Source organism: Panthera uncia, chromosome C2, assembly GCF_023721935.1.
Source record: "Panthera uncia isolate 11264 chromosome C2, Puncia_PCG_1.0, whole genome shotgun sequence".
In the NCBI taxonomy this organism is placed as follows: domain Eukaryota; kingdom Metazoa; phylum Chordata; class Mammalia; order Carnivora; family Felidae; genus Panthera; species Panthera uncia.
This window is the reverse complement of record NC_064810.1, coordinates 37,809,801-37,827,277: the sequence shown is the minus strand read 5'-3', so window position 1 is coordinate 37,827,277 and position 17,477 is coordinate 37,809,801. Positions and strand designations below refer to the sequence as shown.

The window sequence follows — 17,477 nt, the reverse complement described above, 5'->3', positions numbered from 1 at the left end:
TGAAAAAGATATATGTCTAAACTATGCAACAAAGCTAGGTGCTTGGCTTAATGCAGGACTATGCAATATTTGTGTGTATAACTCTGTCTCTGAGTATTTCTGACATTTATTATTTATAATAACAACAGAGTGAAATGAAAATAGTAGTTATATTGATTTTTAAAAGCTGAAAAGGCATATTTAATAGCTTGATACCTTTCACTAGACTAAAACACACAGATATTTCTAGAAGTAATATTCTCTCTATTAAAAATCTGAAACACTCTTTTTATGATGGTTCTTATTAACTAACAATAAAATGTGATGGATCCTATTGTGTGTGTGTGTGTGTGTGTGTGTGTGTGTGTGTGTGTGTGTTATTTCTGAGGTAAATTATCCTGGAAACATAAAAAATCAATATCATATTTTTCATCAGTATTCATTTCAACAGATACATGATCAAATACATAAAACAAACGGTAACTGTCAAGTGATATGTTAGAGATATCAAGTCAGTGACTGTCAGTAAACTGATTGACGTTACAGAAATATAAAGAAACTTTTTATTATTTTTTACTTTCTACTATAATTATACTAGTTATGGAGGATTTTACTAGTTTTTATGTGGTTGTAAAACTAAAATTTGCTACAAAGGCAAAATATCTACACATAAAAGTAAAAACATGGCAGGGTCTGTCGTGGGCAATTTCACTCACAACAAGAATAGTAAGTTACGATAATGAAGAAGTAATGAATTGTTTCAAAAGCTTATCCACACAAGTAGAAAAATAATGAAGTAAAGGAATATTAGAGCAGTAGCAAAATAATTTTAAATCTCATATAAGGGTTCTTATGGTAATAGGAAGAATATGTTTGAAGAGAGATGGGAAATATGCAAACCTTTCTAGAATAGTGCTCAACTATGTTATGACTGTCTGAGACAATGCTGAGTTGGGTTCTGAGTGGAGTGGGTTCTCCACTGAAATTCTAATCTGACTCCATGTTACTCTCTCCTACAGTCTAGACCTGCCATAGTTAGTGCCACTACTGTAGAAGAAGAAATAAAATACTTATTTCTTTTCTACTTCATTGCTATATTTCTTTCCAAATCTTAGGGAGGGTTTTGAAGGTACAGATGTTACCAAAGAGTTCCAGCATCTGTTCCTCTTCCATTTGTATTTTGAGGAGTGGTTCCAAATTTCTCTAGCATGAGGGTGAAGGGAGGTGAAAGATACTGGGTGATGAGAACGAAGTTAAAGATATGAAGCAAGTGTACTGATTTGTGTTTCTCACTTTCCATATTCATTCTCAAGTTTTCCTGGGTGCTATATGTTTCTGACACTTTCAAAAGAACATATATTTCACATCAATTGATGACAAATAAATATAAGGACTTCAGTTGCCTCCATCCACAAAATAAGATTAGCCTAAGGTCATCTGTAATTCTCTGCAGCCATTCCTTGTGTGATAAAATAGCATCTTCCATGTTCTCTCTACTTGAAGGATGTGCATCTGAGAGCTCTTTTCTTGGGGAGAAGATACTGTATCTAAACCCTCTGAACTTGATGCTGCGTTAGACAAAGAAGTAATTATAACTTTTCTCCTGCACTCTCTTCAAGATATTCTCTACCGCTTATTTAGCAAGAATTTACAATTGTCTTGTTCTTAGATAACCTAATTCACGCTCTGGGTACCATACAGGGAAGACTGTGGGCACTAAATTGTATGCAACTCTTGGCGAAGTTTTTTACTAGAGCATTAGATCGAGATGTCTTTTGGTATCATGAGGCTACTAGTAACATGATAAGAATTGTTTGATTTATTGCATATCTATGCACCTGGCCCTGTGTTGGGTACTTCCATTAATGATGTATACCATTTGTCTTTTAATAATTCAGAAGTGCTCTGTTACTATTTTTTTTTTTAGTCCAGATACTTGGACCATACTTTCAAAGACTCTGAACAGCTACATCATTGTAAGTCCATACTCCTCTAGTTCCTTTATTATGATATTATATCTACTTGAAAGCTTAACTTATCTTCGATATTCAATTCTAAACTTCTTGAGTTCTGTTCACCTATAGTGCTTTTGTATTCGGTAGATAAATGTTAAAGATTTATTTGGTGAAAGAATTTTTCTTTTCATCTGACTTCTCCAAATAGTAAAAACAGCAATGCAACAGCATGTTTAAACACCATTAACATGGAAATAATCAGCCTCCCTAAATAAATAAATAGCATGGTACCAATGAAAACATAAGAATGACTTCAATATTTTTATGCAAAAGCAAAAAGCAAGGAAAAAAACCCTATTCTGTTCACATGAATTAATACAATAACTGAGGCTACCAAATTAGCAGCTAGATTTTTCCATTGCTGAGCTTGTTAAGTGAAAAATGGTACCTTATTTCCCAATGGAACCTGCACAATACAAATATTTCATAAATATAGTGTTTTATCCTGCAAGTATTTGTATGCTAAATTTTGTTAGACCTTCACTAAGGGTGAATTTTAGACTGGCAGTTTCAAATTACCATCTGTAGTTCTAAAGCTAAAATTTGTAAAGGCGTAATTAGGAGAAGGGGAGAAAAGCCCTCCAGTGACCATAACACAAAATGTCAGCGCTGTTAACAACTAAATGTGACAACATTTAAATAATGTACTTCCATTGACACCCAAAGAATAAAATCTAACCATTAGGATGGCATCTAGATAGCAGATGATTTCACAGGAAAGTGTTCAGACCTCCATCAAGTTAAGAATCAATAGAACCTAGGCAACTGTGGTAGAGTCAAAGACACAGTCTCAGCTCATGAAAGGCCCTTCTGTGCTAGAGCTATATTAAATTATCACAGCTAATGTAAAATCAACCTCGGTGTAAAAGATAAAAGGGTAAAGTTCTCACAAATGATCACTTATCACTCCATTCCGAAATGCATACAGCATTCATTATAGATCGAAATGCCACTCAAATTTCATCATTTAGTAGGGTTTTGAAACAGCCAAACCATTAACAGAAGAGAGTAGCTTTTCATATTTATACAACCAGTGACTAATGAAACATTATACCCTGTGTGCAAAGGGTAAAAAAAAAAAAAACAAAAAAAAAAAACTTTATTTTGTAATGAACCCAATTGGAGCCCTTTTTAAACAGAGTGTAATATGGCTTCACTGTTTCATCGAGCCTCTCATTACGCATGTCAATAATCCTGGGTAAACTACTGTTGAACTTCACAGCATTTATCTAGCAGCATGAATAACATTAATCCATGGGGTGCTTTTGATGAATTGTAGTTCAAAAAGCAAAGCCAGAAATGACTTCTTACAAAGTGGTTAGAGAAGTATTTATTAGAAACATGTCAACTGCCAAATACCTCAAGGTAGCTTGGCTACTGAGGAAATCATGCTGTTGGCTAGCTTGCAAACACTGGGAAAACACATGCATTTGCTCCACTTGAATTACTTACAAAAAAAAAAAAAAAGAAAAGAAAGAGAATGCCATACTTTTCATCTAAGTTTGTAATTTTGTCTGTCACTTCCCTTCTAATTCTTTATATTTTTTATGTCACATTGCTTTCGACACAATGTGACATGCTATACAACATGCCCCCAGGTTCCCCAAAACTGTTAGTGAGAAGCTCTTAGAAAGTTAGGAGTGAATTGGACCACACTCCCATGACTGCATGATCTAAACATACAGGTCAGCATGAACTGAAAACTACTCCTGGGTCCTGCTTCAAGGATCTCACTTATCTTCTTGACACACCCAGTGGACCCAGTGGTTGTGACATTCTCTCTGGCAGTCAGCCTGACAGGGTGTGTCTGCAGGGGGTTACCACATTTAATTCCAGTTTATGACTCTAATTTGATTAGGCTCATCTTTCCCCAAAGTTGTAATCTGCACAATTCATAGGATGGTAGAAATCAACCTCTCAGCTCTATCTTTAAATAGTTCATATGTGGACAGTCTATTTACTGCAAGCCTTATTCTGCCTTCAATAACCAAAGTGCTATTAAGAAGTGAGAGACTGCCTACACCAAAGTACTTTGGAAATATTAAATTTGTATATTGATTCAATATATTATTTTTCGGGGCGCCTGGGTGGCGCAGTCGGTTAAGCGGCCGACTTCAGCCAGGTCACGATCTCGCGGTCCGTGAGTTCGAGCCCCGCGTCGGGCTCTGGGCTGATGGCTCGGAGCCTGGAGCCTGTTTCCGATTCTGTGTCTCCCTCTCTCTCTGCCCCTCCCCCGTTCATGCTCTGTCTCTCTCTGTCCCAAAAATAAATAAAAAACGTTGAAAAAAAATATATATATATATTATTTTTCCCCAGTTTTGGTCTGCATCATAACAAAATAAATCTCTGGGGAAAAAACACAAACTAGATTAATTTTTTTTTCCTAAAATACAATCCCTTCACAAAGAATAAGACTTTACCCCCAAAATTCTTTTTTGGAAAGGTACAGAACTAATTCATGTTTTGTATAATATTTTATAATTAGATTCATGGGAAAAATATTAAATAAACAACCTCTCTCCATGATTTTTAAGCTATACTGGATTTATTACAGCATCATGCTTTATACAACACTCATCTGGAATACTTTAATATTGTGTAAGACACAAAACTAGTCTTCTGAAAGGTTTTCATGGGGAAATATACCATATATCCTTCCATTATCTAATGCTTCTTTCCCTTAGAAATTCACAATATACCCTGACATATTTAATAAACTCTGAGAAGTCTTGCAATAAAGAAACTTGACTAATTTTGTCTATAGCATTAGTTATCAACCTCATAAAAGTTCATCTCTATCCAGCAATATGTTAAAGCTATCTCATAGACAATAATTGTGGCTTTTGGAGGTTTGGAAAAACAGAGATTCTCTTAATCTTGGGTATTGATATTTGTTTCTGGCATTTTGTTATGTTTACTCAAATTGTGAGATTAGTTCAGTGAAGAAAAAATATGTGTGGGTATTTCAAATCATTGTTCATAAGAAATTAGTGTAATTATCAGTACTGCACACCTCTGTCTTTGCTACATTTCAGTAACATGCTGTCATTCTTTATGAAACCAGTTATTGTGATAGCAAAGTATATATTTTTATGATAATACAACCAAAATTAACTTAAGGTAAATATAGCTTTCATGATTGTGATTTATAACTAAAAGCATTTATTTGTAAAATTTAAAGAAAACCACTATTATTTACTCATCACCACCAAAACTTATATATTTGTAATAAAGAAAACCTTTTACAAAATTAATTTTTATTTTTAGTGTATGATGTAATTTTATTTTATTACTTTGACTTGGAACACGTTAATTGTGAATCTTTTATGAAAAGTCCTGAAAGAAAAAGAAAACCCGTTTAAATTTTTGTTTAATATTCTAAAGATTGTGATAAATTTAAAGTCTTTCAGGTCATTCATTTTTTTCTCATATAACGATGTCAAAAAAGTACTCACCGTGTACAATGAGAACATACTCTGCGCTGCTTTGGCCAATGGTGTTTGTGGCTTCACATCGATATGTACCATTATCCGTTTTGTTCAGGAAAAGAATGTTTAGCTCCCTACCACTCACAACCATTCGGTCAGGATCTGGCAATTCTCCACCATCCTTTGTCCACAAAACAGGTTCTGGCCTATTAGATTTAAATATGCATATAGAAAGGAAAAATGAGAAAGTTTTCATACTGCGTAAATTAACTAAATCAAGCAATTTTTAAATATTTAACAACGATTCTGTGCATATCCATATGCTAACTTCTGTAAGGTACCAAACAACCACCATGCTCTCACAGAGAATATCTGGAGATATGGTAGATATAATTTAATTTTATTCTGTTTAGCTAAGCAGACACGTATGAAGGAATTAACTTGTAGAGTCATTTTAGCGTCCTGTGGTCCTGATCCTGATGCTGATGGCTCATACCTACTAATTTCTGGAGGACTATCCTGCGGTTACTGGAGAAGCCGTTTCCAGAAGTACAATTATGCTTTTGCACCTGGGGCTACCACTGTGACACAAATTGCCTAAGACCACCTGAAGCTTCTCCTACTTCCGTTCCCTGCCTTTCTCATCCCCCTGTAGGCTTTTTCTGGAAGTTCTCTCTTTTATTCTCCTAGTTTTATTGAGATACAATTGATATCTAACACTGTATTAAAGTGTACAACAGAAGGATTTGATATACGTATATAATGCAAAATAATTACAATAGCCGTACTTAACATCCATCACCTCACATAGTTATATTTTTTCCTGTGATGAGAACTTTAAATAGCTACTCTTGAGCAACATTCAAATAGAAAATACAATATTGTTAATTATAGCCAACATGCTGTACATTATACTCCCAGAACTTATTTATCTTATAACTGGGAGTTTGTACCTTTGACCACTTTTACCCACTACCCTATCCCCCCGTCTCTGGCCACTTTTATTTGACATTGAATTGGAAGTCCTAGTCAGAACAATTAAGTGGGGAAAAAAAATAAAGGCATAGAAATAGGAAAGGAAGAAGTAAAATTGCCTTTTTTTGCTGATGACATGATATTAAGAAAACCTCAAAGACTTCACTGATAACTGTTAAAACTAATAAATGAATTTAGTAAAGTTACAGTATACACAATCAATATACAAAATCAATTATATTTCTATATATTAACAATGAACTATCAGAAAGAAGTTAAGAAAACTGTCCTATTTATAATTGCATCAAAAAGAATAAAATATTTAGGAAAAATTTAAGGAAGTAAAAAATCTGTACACTAAAAGCTATAAGACATCGATAAAAGAAATTAGAGAGAACACATACATATGGAAAGATAACCCATGTTCATTGATTAGAACAATTAATTTTAATTTTCCACACTACTAAAGTGATCTTCAGATTCAAAGCAGTCCCTATCAAAATTCCAATGGCATTTTTAACAGAAATAAAACAATCCTAAAATGTCTATGGAACCACAAAAAGCCCTGAATAGGCAAGCAATCTTAAAGAAGAAAAATGTTGGAGGCATCACACTTTCTGATTTCAAACTATATTAAAAAGCTACAGTAATTAAAACAGTATGATATTGGCATAAATGCAGACATATAGGTAAATGGAACAAATTAGGGTGTCCAGAAATAACCTCACACATATATGGCCAACGACTTTTTGAAAAAGGCAGCAAGAATATGCAATGAAGAAATGACAGTCTCTTCAACAAAGGGTGCTGGGAAAACTGGACAGCCCCATGCAAAGGAATGAAACTGGATCCTGAGTGTCTACCTTACACAATAATCAACTCAAAATGGATCAAAGTTTGAACTTACGTTCTGAAACTAAAACTTCTAGGGAAAAAAATAGGGAAAGTTTTCTTGATATTGGTATTGACAATTATCTTTTGGATGACAACAAGAGCAAAGGCAACAAAAAGAAAAATAAACAAATGGGACTATGGCAAACTAAAAACTTCTGCATGTGTACCCCTGATGTTTATTTCTGCTTTATCTGCAATAGCCAAATTATGGAAACAGCACAAATGCCCACCAACAGATGCATGGATAAAGGAGATGTGATATATATACACAATGGAATATTACTCAGCCATCAAAAAGGATGAAATCTTGCCATTTGCAAAATGGATGGAGCTAGAGACATTATGTTAAGTAAAGCAAGTCAGAGAAAGACAAATACCATATGACTTAATTCATATGTGGAATTTAAGAAAGAAAAATGAACAAAGGGGAAAAAAGAGGGAGGCAAATCAAGAGACAGACTTTTAACTCTAGAGCACAAATTGATGGTTACTGGGGGGATGGGTAAATTAGGTGGTGGGAATTAAGGAGCACCAGGTGTTGCATGGAAGTGTTGAATCACTATATTGTACACCTGAAACTAATATAATACTGTATGTTTGCTAACTGGAATTTAGATAAAAACTTAAAAAAATATAAAGAAAAAGCTTCTGCACAAAATGGAAACCATTAATGAAATGGAAAGGCAATCTAAAGAATGGGAGAAAATATTTGCAAATCTTATATCTGCTAAAAGAGTAAGTATCCAAAATACATAAGGAATTTATACAACTCAGTAGCAAAAAAATGGCCTAATTAAAAAAATTGGCAGTGCATTTGAATAAACATTCTTTCAAAGAAGACATACAAATGGCCAATAATTACGTAAAACTATGTTCCACATCATTAATCATTGGATAAACGCAAATCAAAACCATAATGCAATATCACCTCATACTTGTTAGACTACCTATTATCAAAAAGTCTAGAAATAAGAAAGGTTACAGAAGATGTAGAGAAAAAAGAACCCTTGCACACTGTTGGTGGGAATATAAATTGGTGCAGCCAGTACGGAAAACAGCATTGAAGTTCCTCAAAATATTAAAAATAGAACTACCAGTTGATCCAGAAATTCCACTTTTGAGTAAATATCCAATGGAAACAAAATCACTATCTCAAAAAGATATCTTCACACTATGTTCATTGCACCATTGTTTACAATAGCCAAGACATGGAAATAACCTATGTGTCCATCAATGGGTGAATGGATAAAGAAAATATATTCCAAATATAATGGAATATTATTCAGCCATTAAAAAAAAGGAAATCCTACTTTCTTGAGACAACATGGATGCACCTTGATGGCATTAGGCTAAGTGAAATAGTGAGACAAAGTATGATCATACTTATATGTAGAATCTAACAAAAGATTTTAGGAACTTATAGAAACTGATAGTTCTCTTTTAATTAAATTATTGCAAAGAATTACCATCTCAAAACCTGCTTTTAGGGAAGAAAGAATAAATGAAACATGGACTTGTATCTTCAAATATTTTACATACTTATGTAATTATTAATTATAGGAACAGTTAATAATACCTACCACCATGTATTGATAATGGTAGCTATCCTAGATATGTTATTAATATGTTCTATACTTCTCCCAATAACACTTTGATACAATTTTTTTAATTTAATGCATGCAAGAATATGCACCAGAGATGTATCCAAACCCTGGTCTGACTCTAGTCAATGCTTTGTCCGCTACCTCTTGCTTTCTAACATGATGAATATTTTCCTGGTACTTATGACAAATATTCTATTTAAACATGATTTTATCACATTATCAGAAATTATTTTGAAACAGCTTTAATTATTTATTTATTTTGGTGAAAACATTTACTCCATTTTGTTATTATGAATACGATTAAGACATCTATCTTGATAAGTGATGCCTACAACTATAACACCTTTACCAAGACAAAGGTTATGTATTTTTCTGACAAAATGCTGTAGAAGTGATAAAAGTTACAAACCAAGTAATAAAAGCTACGGGAAATAGTATCAAAACAAGTAGATCAGCAATGTGATGAAAGAATCATTTAGTTTAAGCAGTAAAAGCACTTGGGGAGACAACAGAGAGAAAACAAGATGATCAGGGCTGTGCCTGTGAAACTTCTGAAGAGGCATTTTAGGGAAAACAAATAAACCAAAAACTAGTTATCCAAAAATATTGAAAAAATACAATTATTTATATCATCCAATTATATAGACAACTCACTCTCATAGTATCTTTAATAAAACCCAAACCACTAATATTTCTCAACTTGCTCCATGTATCCCACATCTGCTAGTTGATCTTTGAATTTACTAATTCTTATTTTAAAATTGATAGCCTGGGGGCACCTGAATGGCTCAGTCAGTTAAGGGACCTACTCTTGATTTCAACTCAGGTCATGATCTCACAGTTCATGGGATGGAGCCCCAAGTTGGGCTCTGCATTGACAACCTGGAACATGCTTGGGATTCTCTCTCTCCCTTTCTCTGCCCTCCCTTGCTCACAAAGGAGCTCTCTCTTTCAAAGTAAATAAACTTAAAAAAAAACAAAACAAAAACTGATACCCTGGGTAATATTGTACCTTTTAAGGAGGCAAAACTGGCACAATAAAACTATGACTTACTGCATATAATAGAAATATTAGAAGGTATGTCTTTTCTACAAAGCTACATAAGCCCAACATTAAAATAAGTTATATTAAGGATAATTAGAATTTGAAAACATTCATCCTGAAAATGCTACTCAATGGAAGTATTTTATTAAGAGGCAATACTTCTTTGATGTGTAAGTTAGAATTTTTAAACATACACAGACATAATTATATGTATGTATCTATACATTTCCATACAATCAAAATTATACCCCTCAAATCCAACCTGTCATAATTTTTCTCTGCTTCTGCTTACGAGATTTCATTTACATCTTAAAGCATATGGCCCTGTAATCATATAATTAAATTTAGATATTTATTTTTACATTGTGTACATAGAAATGAAGCCAAAGCTCTAGATCAACACTTAAGTTGTCAGTCTATATTAAAAAATATTTTCTAAAAAAGATAATTTTCTTTTTTAGAAAATAATGAAAAAGCACCTGTATAAATGGTTAAAAGAAGATTTTAGCAGTGTAAGTCACTGCTGACACTGAACATTGCAGGATTCTTGATCCTACTCTGTATAGTAAATCTTCAAGGTGGCAAAAAAAAAAGCACCATAAGACGCAATTTTAATGAAATGGAGGTTAGAGTTTATACATCGATTAAACATACCCTACACATATTCCAATTAGTACTTAAAATGTTCAAGCTTCTTAATATCACCATAAAAATATTAAGTGGTTTAGCAAGTCTTGATACAATTTGTGTTTCATCTTAATAAAGAGGGCCCCTAGGCTTTCTCTAATTGGAACCCAGAAATGATTGAGTTTCTTGCTGCAAATGAATAACAATCTTCCCTGCTGTTCAGGCAACCAAAGGAGATCATTTAAAAAGTGGTTCCAGTCTATAGTTTCTATGTGATAAGGCTGAAAAAGAGTAGGAGCCAGACACCAGGAGTAACAGGACAGTGACACTGCACCAAGCATGAGATAACACTATATAACTCCATAGTGAGAACATTAATATAGTCAATTCAGTTTCCCCTTAAAAAGCCCTGATATTAGAATTTGGAAATCTTCTGTAGGAGATAACATTTGATTTATGATCCTGTCTACCATATCTATAGGGCTAAAGAGATGTGTTTTTTTTTTCCCTTCCTTATGCACCTAATGACATTTTGCAGCAGTTTCTTCATAAATGACAGAAAAAAACAACAATAACAACAACCAGCACCACAACAACAAAAGTGAAAGGAGAAACTAAACACGCTTGTGCATTCATTCTCTTACTTTCTAAAGTCTTGGTAGAGTTGTTTTACCTTAACAGATTAAAAAAATTAACTTAGTGTTTTGTTTTCTAGATATCTAATAATAGATTCTCTGACATCTTGAATAACTCCTTATTTATAAATCAGTGTTAGAAGACTAATCTAGCAGTCTATTTAAGATCTTGAACTGGATACAAGTTCCACTGAGTACTCATTTCTACTGTAATTTTTAATTTGTTTTTTGGAGCATTTATTCTATACAGTTATACCATAGGCATAGTCCTTCTGATTCTTCCAACTGCATATGGGATCATTACTCCCTAGGTATTGATGGCAATGGAATCTTGCTTTGCCTTCTTAGCTCTCATCCTCTTTTAGGCTCAGGCTTGCGAAGAATAAGAATAAGCAATTCAGTTACCGAAAAGTAAGTGTCATAATGCAGATCTCTAAAAAATAATTCTCCAGGTATCTTGATAGAAGTAGACAACAGTAAAAGGTCTTCCAAAGCGGGAAATGGATATACCCTCCAGTATCTTCCTCTCCCCAAATGGTTCTATCCCCTTTGAGCTCTGCAGAGTCTTTTCCTTCATAAGCACAGTACATGTTGGGATCTAACACTAAAATAAATCTTATGAAAATGAAACTTACTTTTCCTAAGTGAAAGAAAAAAAAATAAGTCACTGTAATAGTATCCAAGTAAACATCTTGTTCTGGCTCAAAGTTCAAAAGGAAATAAAGACACTTACAAATACATGTATCTTACATTTCTTTCATATAAGACAAATCAAGGAATCATAGTTAATAACTTGGTGCCTCATATACTTATGTACTTATAGTTGTATGGCACATGAGGATGACTACTGCCTTTATTTCAGTTTAAAATTCCCTGGTGGTAGACGATGTGATTGAAGATTTAATACTAGGAAGATTTTTTTTAAGGCCACTACTCCTCTATTTCCTGTGATTTTTTAAAAAATTTTTTTAACGTTTATTTATTTTTGAGACAGAGAGACAGAGCATGAATGGGGGAGAGTCAGAGAGAGACAGAGACACAGAATCTGAAACAGGCTCCAGGCTCTGAGTGGTCAGCACAGAGCCCAACGCGGGGCTCGAACTCACGGACCATGAGATCATGACATGGGCCGAAGTCGGATGCTTAACCAACTGAACCACCCAGGCGCCCCTCCTGTGATATTTTTACTCTAAAGTGAAAGAAGATGCTAGAAGTTACATAAATGTCTTGATCCCTTTTCCTGCTTTAAGCACAAACGTTTAAATCAAGAAATTATACTGAAGTGTCTATATATAAAACTATGTTTTTGCTATCAGATTTTTAGAAAAATGGAGGGAGAGAAAGAAAAATGGAGGGAGAGAATTTAAATTCAACTTTACAAGTGACTTTAAAATTTGGGTCAAGTTGAAAAACTTAAATTTATGGGCCTCTGGGAAGAAGGATTCTCAGGGAATCTAGCCTGGGCACACCTTCATTGAGTTCATGGAGGTTGCATCCACAAACCACAGCCCAAACATTGCCAACCAAGTGAAGTAGAAGAAAAAAAAGAGAAGAGGAAAAAAATTAGTAGCTGGTATTGTTTACTCCTTTTCCTAAAATTTAATATATAAATACAAAGCAAGTTCAAGGAGTAGCTTTTCTTAGAGCTGTGAGACCAATTCAAAATATAATTTTGTAATGGATCTCTATTGGAAGCAAAAGATGTAGCTGCCACACAGGAAAAAAATGAAAGGGATTACTTTTGAGCGATTTATTACATTAACTGCTTCAAGTTTAAAGATATACAAAAGATTATTTTGTTATTGAAGATCAAATGAGAGATTTCTGCAAATGATTTGTAAATAACACTCTACATATATATAAAGTCATATTCTTAATTATTGTAAAATGTTGATCTAGGACCTTGGAGAATTCATCAAGCTACAATTTTTCATCAGATTTGATTGTTGGGAAACTTATTTGTGGTGAAATTTGCTTTCTTTTCATTCCTAATATGGATTTTATACTTTTTATGGAAGCAATTCTTAAAATATCAAGGAGTTTTTATATTATTCAAGTTAACTTTGAATATTCTACTTATCACAGCTGAGGTTCATTTCAAAATGTAATCAATGAAATATTTATGTGTCTGTCTTTATAGACACAGTTTTGTTCAAAGGAAAACAAAACTTCAGAGTCATTTAAAGTAGTCTTCAATGAGTCTTGATGAGTTTAATTACCAGAAAATGTTCTACTCTTATAATCTTAAAACAGATAAGAGATCAATGAAGATTTTTTGTTGTTGTTTAAGTATGTCTATATATTCTTCACTAGGTACTTCATAAGTTTATACAATTAATATCTAACAACTATCAACAAACAAATATGTTTAAGTTTTTGAACCAGAAATTATGAGGGATATGAGAAAAATAAACATCTCTCTGTGATATTACATTTTAGTAGTTTATATCAGATATATGTCATCAATCATCATCAACCATAAAACTTGCAGGGCATGGTAAGTGATATAAATGAGTTATAAAACATAAAGATTCATCATACCTATATTAGGGACATTACAACAGGCTTTACAAAAGATAAAACTCTTGATTAGTGTCTTTTTAAAAAAAACATTTCACATTTATTTATTTTTGAGAGACAGAAAGAGACAGAGCACCAGCAGGGAAGGGGCACAGAGAGGAGACACTGAATTTAAAGCAGGATCCAGGCTCTGAGCAAGCTGTCAGCACAGAGCCTGATGTGGGGCTCGAACCCACAAACCGTGAGATCATGACCTGAGCCAAAGTTAGACACTTAACCAACTGAGCCACCCAGGTGCCCCTTGATTAGTGCCTTTAATTGTGGTAGGATTTTGGATAATAGAAATGAATGATGCCAATTCAAGAGAAGTCAGAACCCAAGATAAGATGCTTGCCCTCCAGAGGCCATATTGTTAAAAATATGGATTTAAATATGACAAGTGCTAAGAGAAGAGAATAGGGTTAATAATAAGGAATATTGTCATTTGCTAAGATAGCAGATTATAAAGGTGCAAAATTAAAGTAACTTAATAGGATAACTGAATTGGGAGTAATAAAATCAAAAGCCAAGATTAAATTGATATGAAAAAACAGGACCAAATATGCTTATAAGGAATTTAGTCCAAGACAAAGTTTATAAGACAAAAGCTGAAAATGAAAAAAAAAAAAGTGTTATTTTAGTGTCAGACCAAAAGACTGTGGCTGTCATTAATATGGGAAAGAGAATGAAATGTGGTAGGGAGCATTCTGGTCATAAAAAGAACAATGTAGGAAAGAAAAGAAATAGAAAGATTTGGGGTATAGACATGTGTTGGAGGAGGGAACCAAAAAAAAAAAAAACTGTATATTTTTTAGCTCATAACTCAAGCCTGGCTTTGGATGCAAGGCTAAAATATCTGTGCTTTTTGAAAAATAAAAGTACTATGCTAAGGCTTTTAAGAAGTGAGTATTCCTGATCAGAGTTTCCTTTAAGTATAGCAATGTGAAATATCTGAAAAACGAAGTTCAATAAAGAGACCATATACAGAGTCCTTAAGAATGTAAACCATGTCCTACATAAAGTTGGAGTGGTAAAGGAAAGCAGAAGATAATAGAATAGCTCTTGGGAAAGTAAACACAACTTTCTGGAATGAGAAAATGTATGGTGTTAATGAAGAGAGAGGAGCTACTCTCTTTATGGTGCCCAGTCTGTGTAACAGGAGAAATCTCAGTCCTAAATAAGAAAAAAAATAACAATGTAAAACCAACATGCCGCCAAACAACCAGCCAAATAAACAAATAGACAAACAAAAAATAAATCATGATAAAAACAAATTGAGATATAGCAGACAGGGAAAGTTGATGATTTCACTTTGGGATATGCTGAGTTCAAGTGCTAGAAGAAAATCAAGAAATGCATTTTTATTCAGCAATAAGGAAATGAGAAATTAGAAATCAGGGCTGAGGGCAGAACTGGATTTATTTTAGAGAGATATTGGAGCCAAGCTCAAGCAGGAAAACCAAAGGATAGATTACTGAATATTGTGGAATATTTTCACTTACAGGATGAAGAAAGAAAGAGAATGAAGTCCAAGAGGTCTGAGAGAAGTCAAAAGAGAATAATGTCATATAAACAAGAAAGAATCTCCTCAAAAATTCACTGACTTAAACGTTTACGTTTATAACCCATCAATACCTTGATCCCTCAGTTTCCTCATCCCCTCATATTTGATAATTATTTTATTAGCCTAACCTCAGTCATGGTCACACACTAAACTTAGTCATCTTTATTACTTCACTACTATGAGGCTGAAAAATCTCAAGTATTTAAATCATAACCTCCCATCTTCTCAGCTCACTGAGCATCACATCAAATCTTCCAATCCTAGCTAATGAATCCACTATTTACCTTTAATACTCAATTCCTCTCTACCACCTACTTCTCTCTTTAACCATTCTTCAATGCTATCATGGTTTCTGTTTTCTTTTTTCCCATCCATTTTGCTTATTTGGTTAATTCCCAGGCATGATGAAACAAATGTTTCTGTTTCTCTTTGTCTTTATCAGAACATCAAAACAAGGTGAAGAAAAAATGAGGAGAGGGTAAATGGTTTATTTTTTTAAATACCATTCTTGAAGTCGTCATGCAAGAATAAGCATGAAAAGCAATGAGAAAAACAATTTTATATTATTAAAAAAAACAAATTTACAGTCAAAGTAAATATTATCTCTGTATCTTTGAGTATTTGATGCATTTACAAAGTTTGTTTGCTTTTCTGATCTGTGAAAATATGTATCATTATGAATATTATTTAGAATATGTGATTAGATCTATACATTTTTTGCCTTCTAAAACTTTTTAATATAATATTTAAAATATGTATTTTTACAATATTTATATTTTGATACAGCTAATATCATAATTTAAGTTGGCTCTGCCCTCATATTTCAAATATTTAGGGCTGAAATAGTACAGTAAGTGAAGAAAAAAAGGAGAGGCTTGAAGAAGTTAAACAGATGAAAGAAATTTTAAACAATTTCGTTTTTAAATATATAATCTTCCATTGTATTTCTAGGCTTTTGCAGTTATTTGTACTGACTTATTTAATAAGTATGCCTTTGTGTGTTTTGTATGAGAGGGAAAAATTGTTAAATAGTTTCTTAGCCTTTTTTTTCCTCACTGGTCTCCATGCTCTTTTGTGTTTAGTGGTTTGTGGACATGCTCTTCAATCAGATGCTTTATCATCATAATTTTTATAGGTTAGTCTTTGCCCAGCATAGATATGATATTTCCCTAACCTGCACAATTCTTTTTAAGAAAAGCAATGAATTGTATTGTTTGTTTGTTTTTTTTTTCTTTCTATTTGCAGTTTGAGCATCTCAGTGATTCCTGTTTAAAAAGTTCAACAATGAAACCCCTAACTCAAATATCACCAAAACTACTTCTGTCTGACGGGGTCAAAGGTGTTTAATGCAGTAATAAATGAAGTCAGTTTGAAGTGGAAAATTCAAGCCTACTTCTTCCATTAAATTGCAGGTTGACACTCTGATTCTGAATCTATCTACTCACTCATGTAAATTCCTGAAATAAACTATTACACGACTACAGTGTCAAGCAGAAGTCTCATTACATGAAAGATTAGATTTAGATAGGACAATAACATCAGTGTTAAATTCATCATTTATGTTGGAAACCTCAGTAGCAAATAAGAAAAGGACTTATATCCTGATTAATCTGAGCATATGCTACTTGATTCTGTTTTTTTATTTTTTTAAAGCTCTTCTTGCCTCCAAATTTAAAAGCTTGTAGTTGAAACAGAAAATAACCTATATGCAAGAGGGAAGTGCTCTTTAGAAGACTTGAAAATAATGGCCCTTTTGAGAGTGTCTATGAAATCCTGGACCACTTTTTACTGAAAAGATAGTGTTCATTGATGATTATTTTAATGCTTTTGAGAAACAATGCAGTCACACTGCAAACTGTATAATTCCAGCCAATTTATGGCACAACAAATAAAAGATTATCTCTAGAAAAGATAAGATTGCTATGATCCTGAAGGAGTGACAGATTTTAGCACTGAAGGAAAAATATTCAAGATTGTGACAAATGCTCAAGATAATCTCTCAAGGGCTTTGCGCTAAAGCAAAACAATTACCCATGCCTTATCTATACTTAACATTTCTTTCTTTGGTCAATACAAAATATTAATTCCTGGTTAAAAGATCAAGAAATCTTGAGCAAACATCCATTCCCTGATCTAAGCAATAATAAATTCC

The 17,477-nt window shown here is 33.2% G+C and overlaps 1 protein-coding gene across 1 annotated transcript in view; it reads right to left on the bottom strand.

Annotated features, from left to right (window-relative positions):
* CADM2 (cell adhesion molecule 2) overlaps positions 1-17,477 on the bottom strand; it is a 262,063-nt gene that overhangs the window by 91,934 nt on the left and 152,652 nt on the right. The window contains exon 7 of the mRNA XM_049628005.1: positions 5,450-5,628. Coding sequence (XP_049483962.1) covers positions 5,450-5,628 — 179 coding nt within the window. The remainder of the gene's footprint in view (positions 1-5,449; positions 5,629-17,477) is intronic.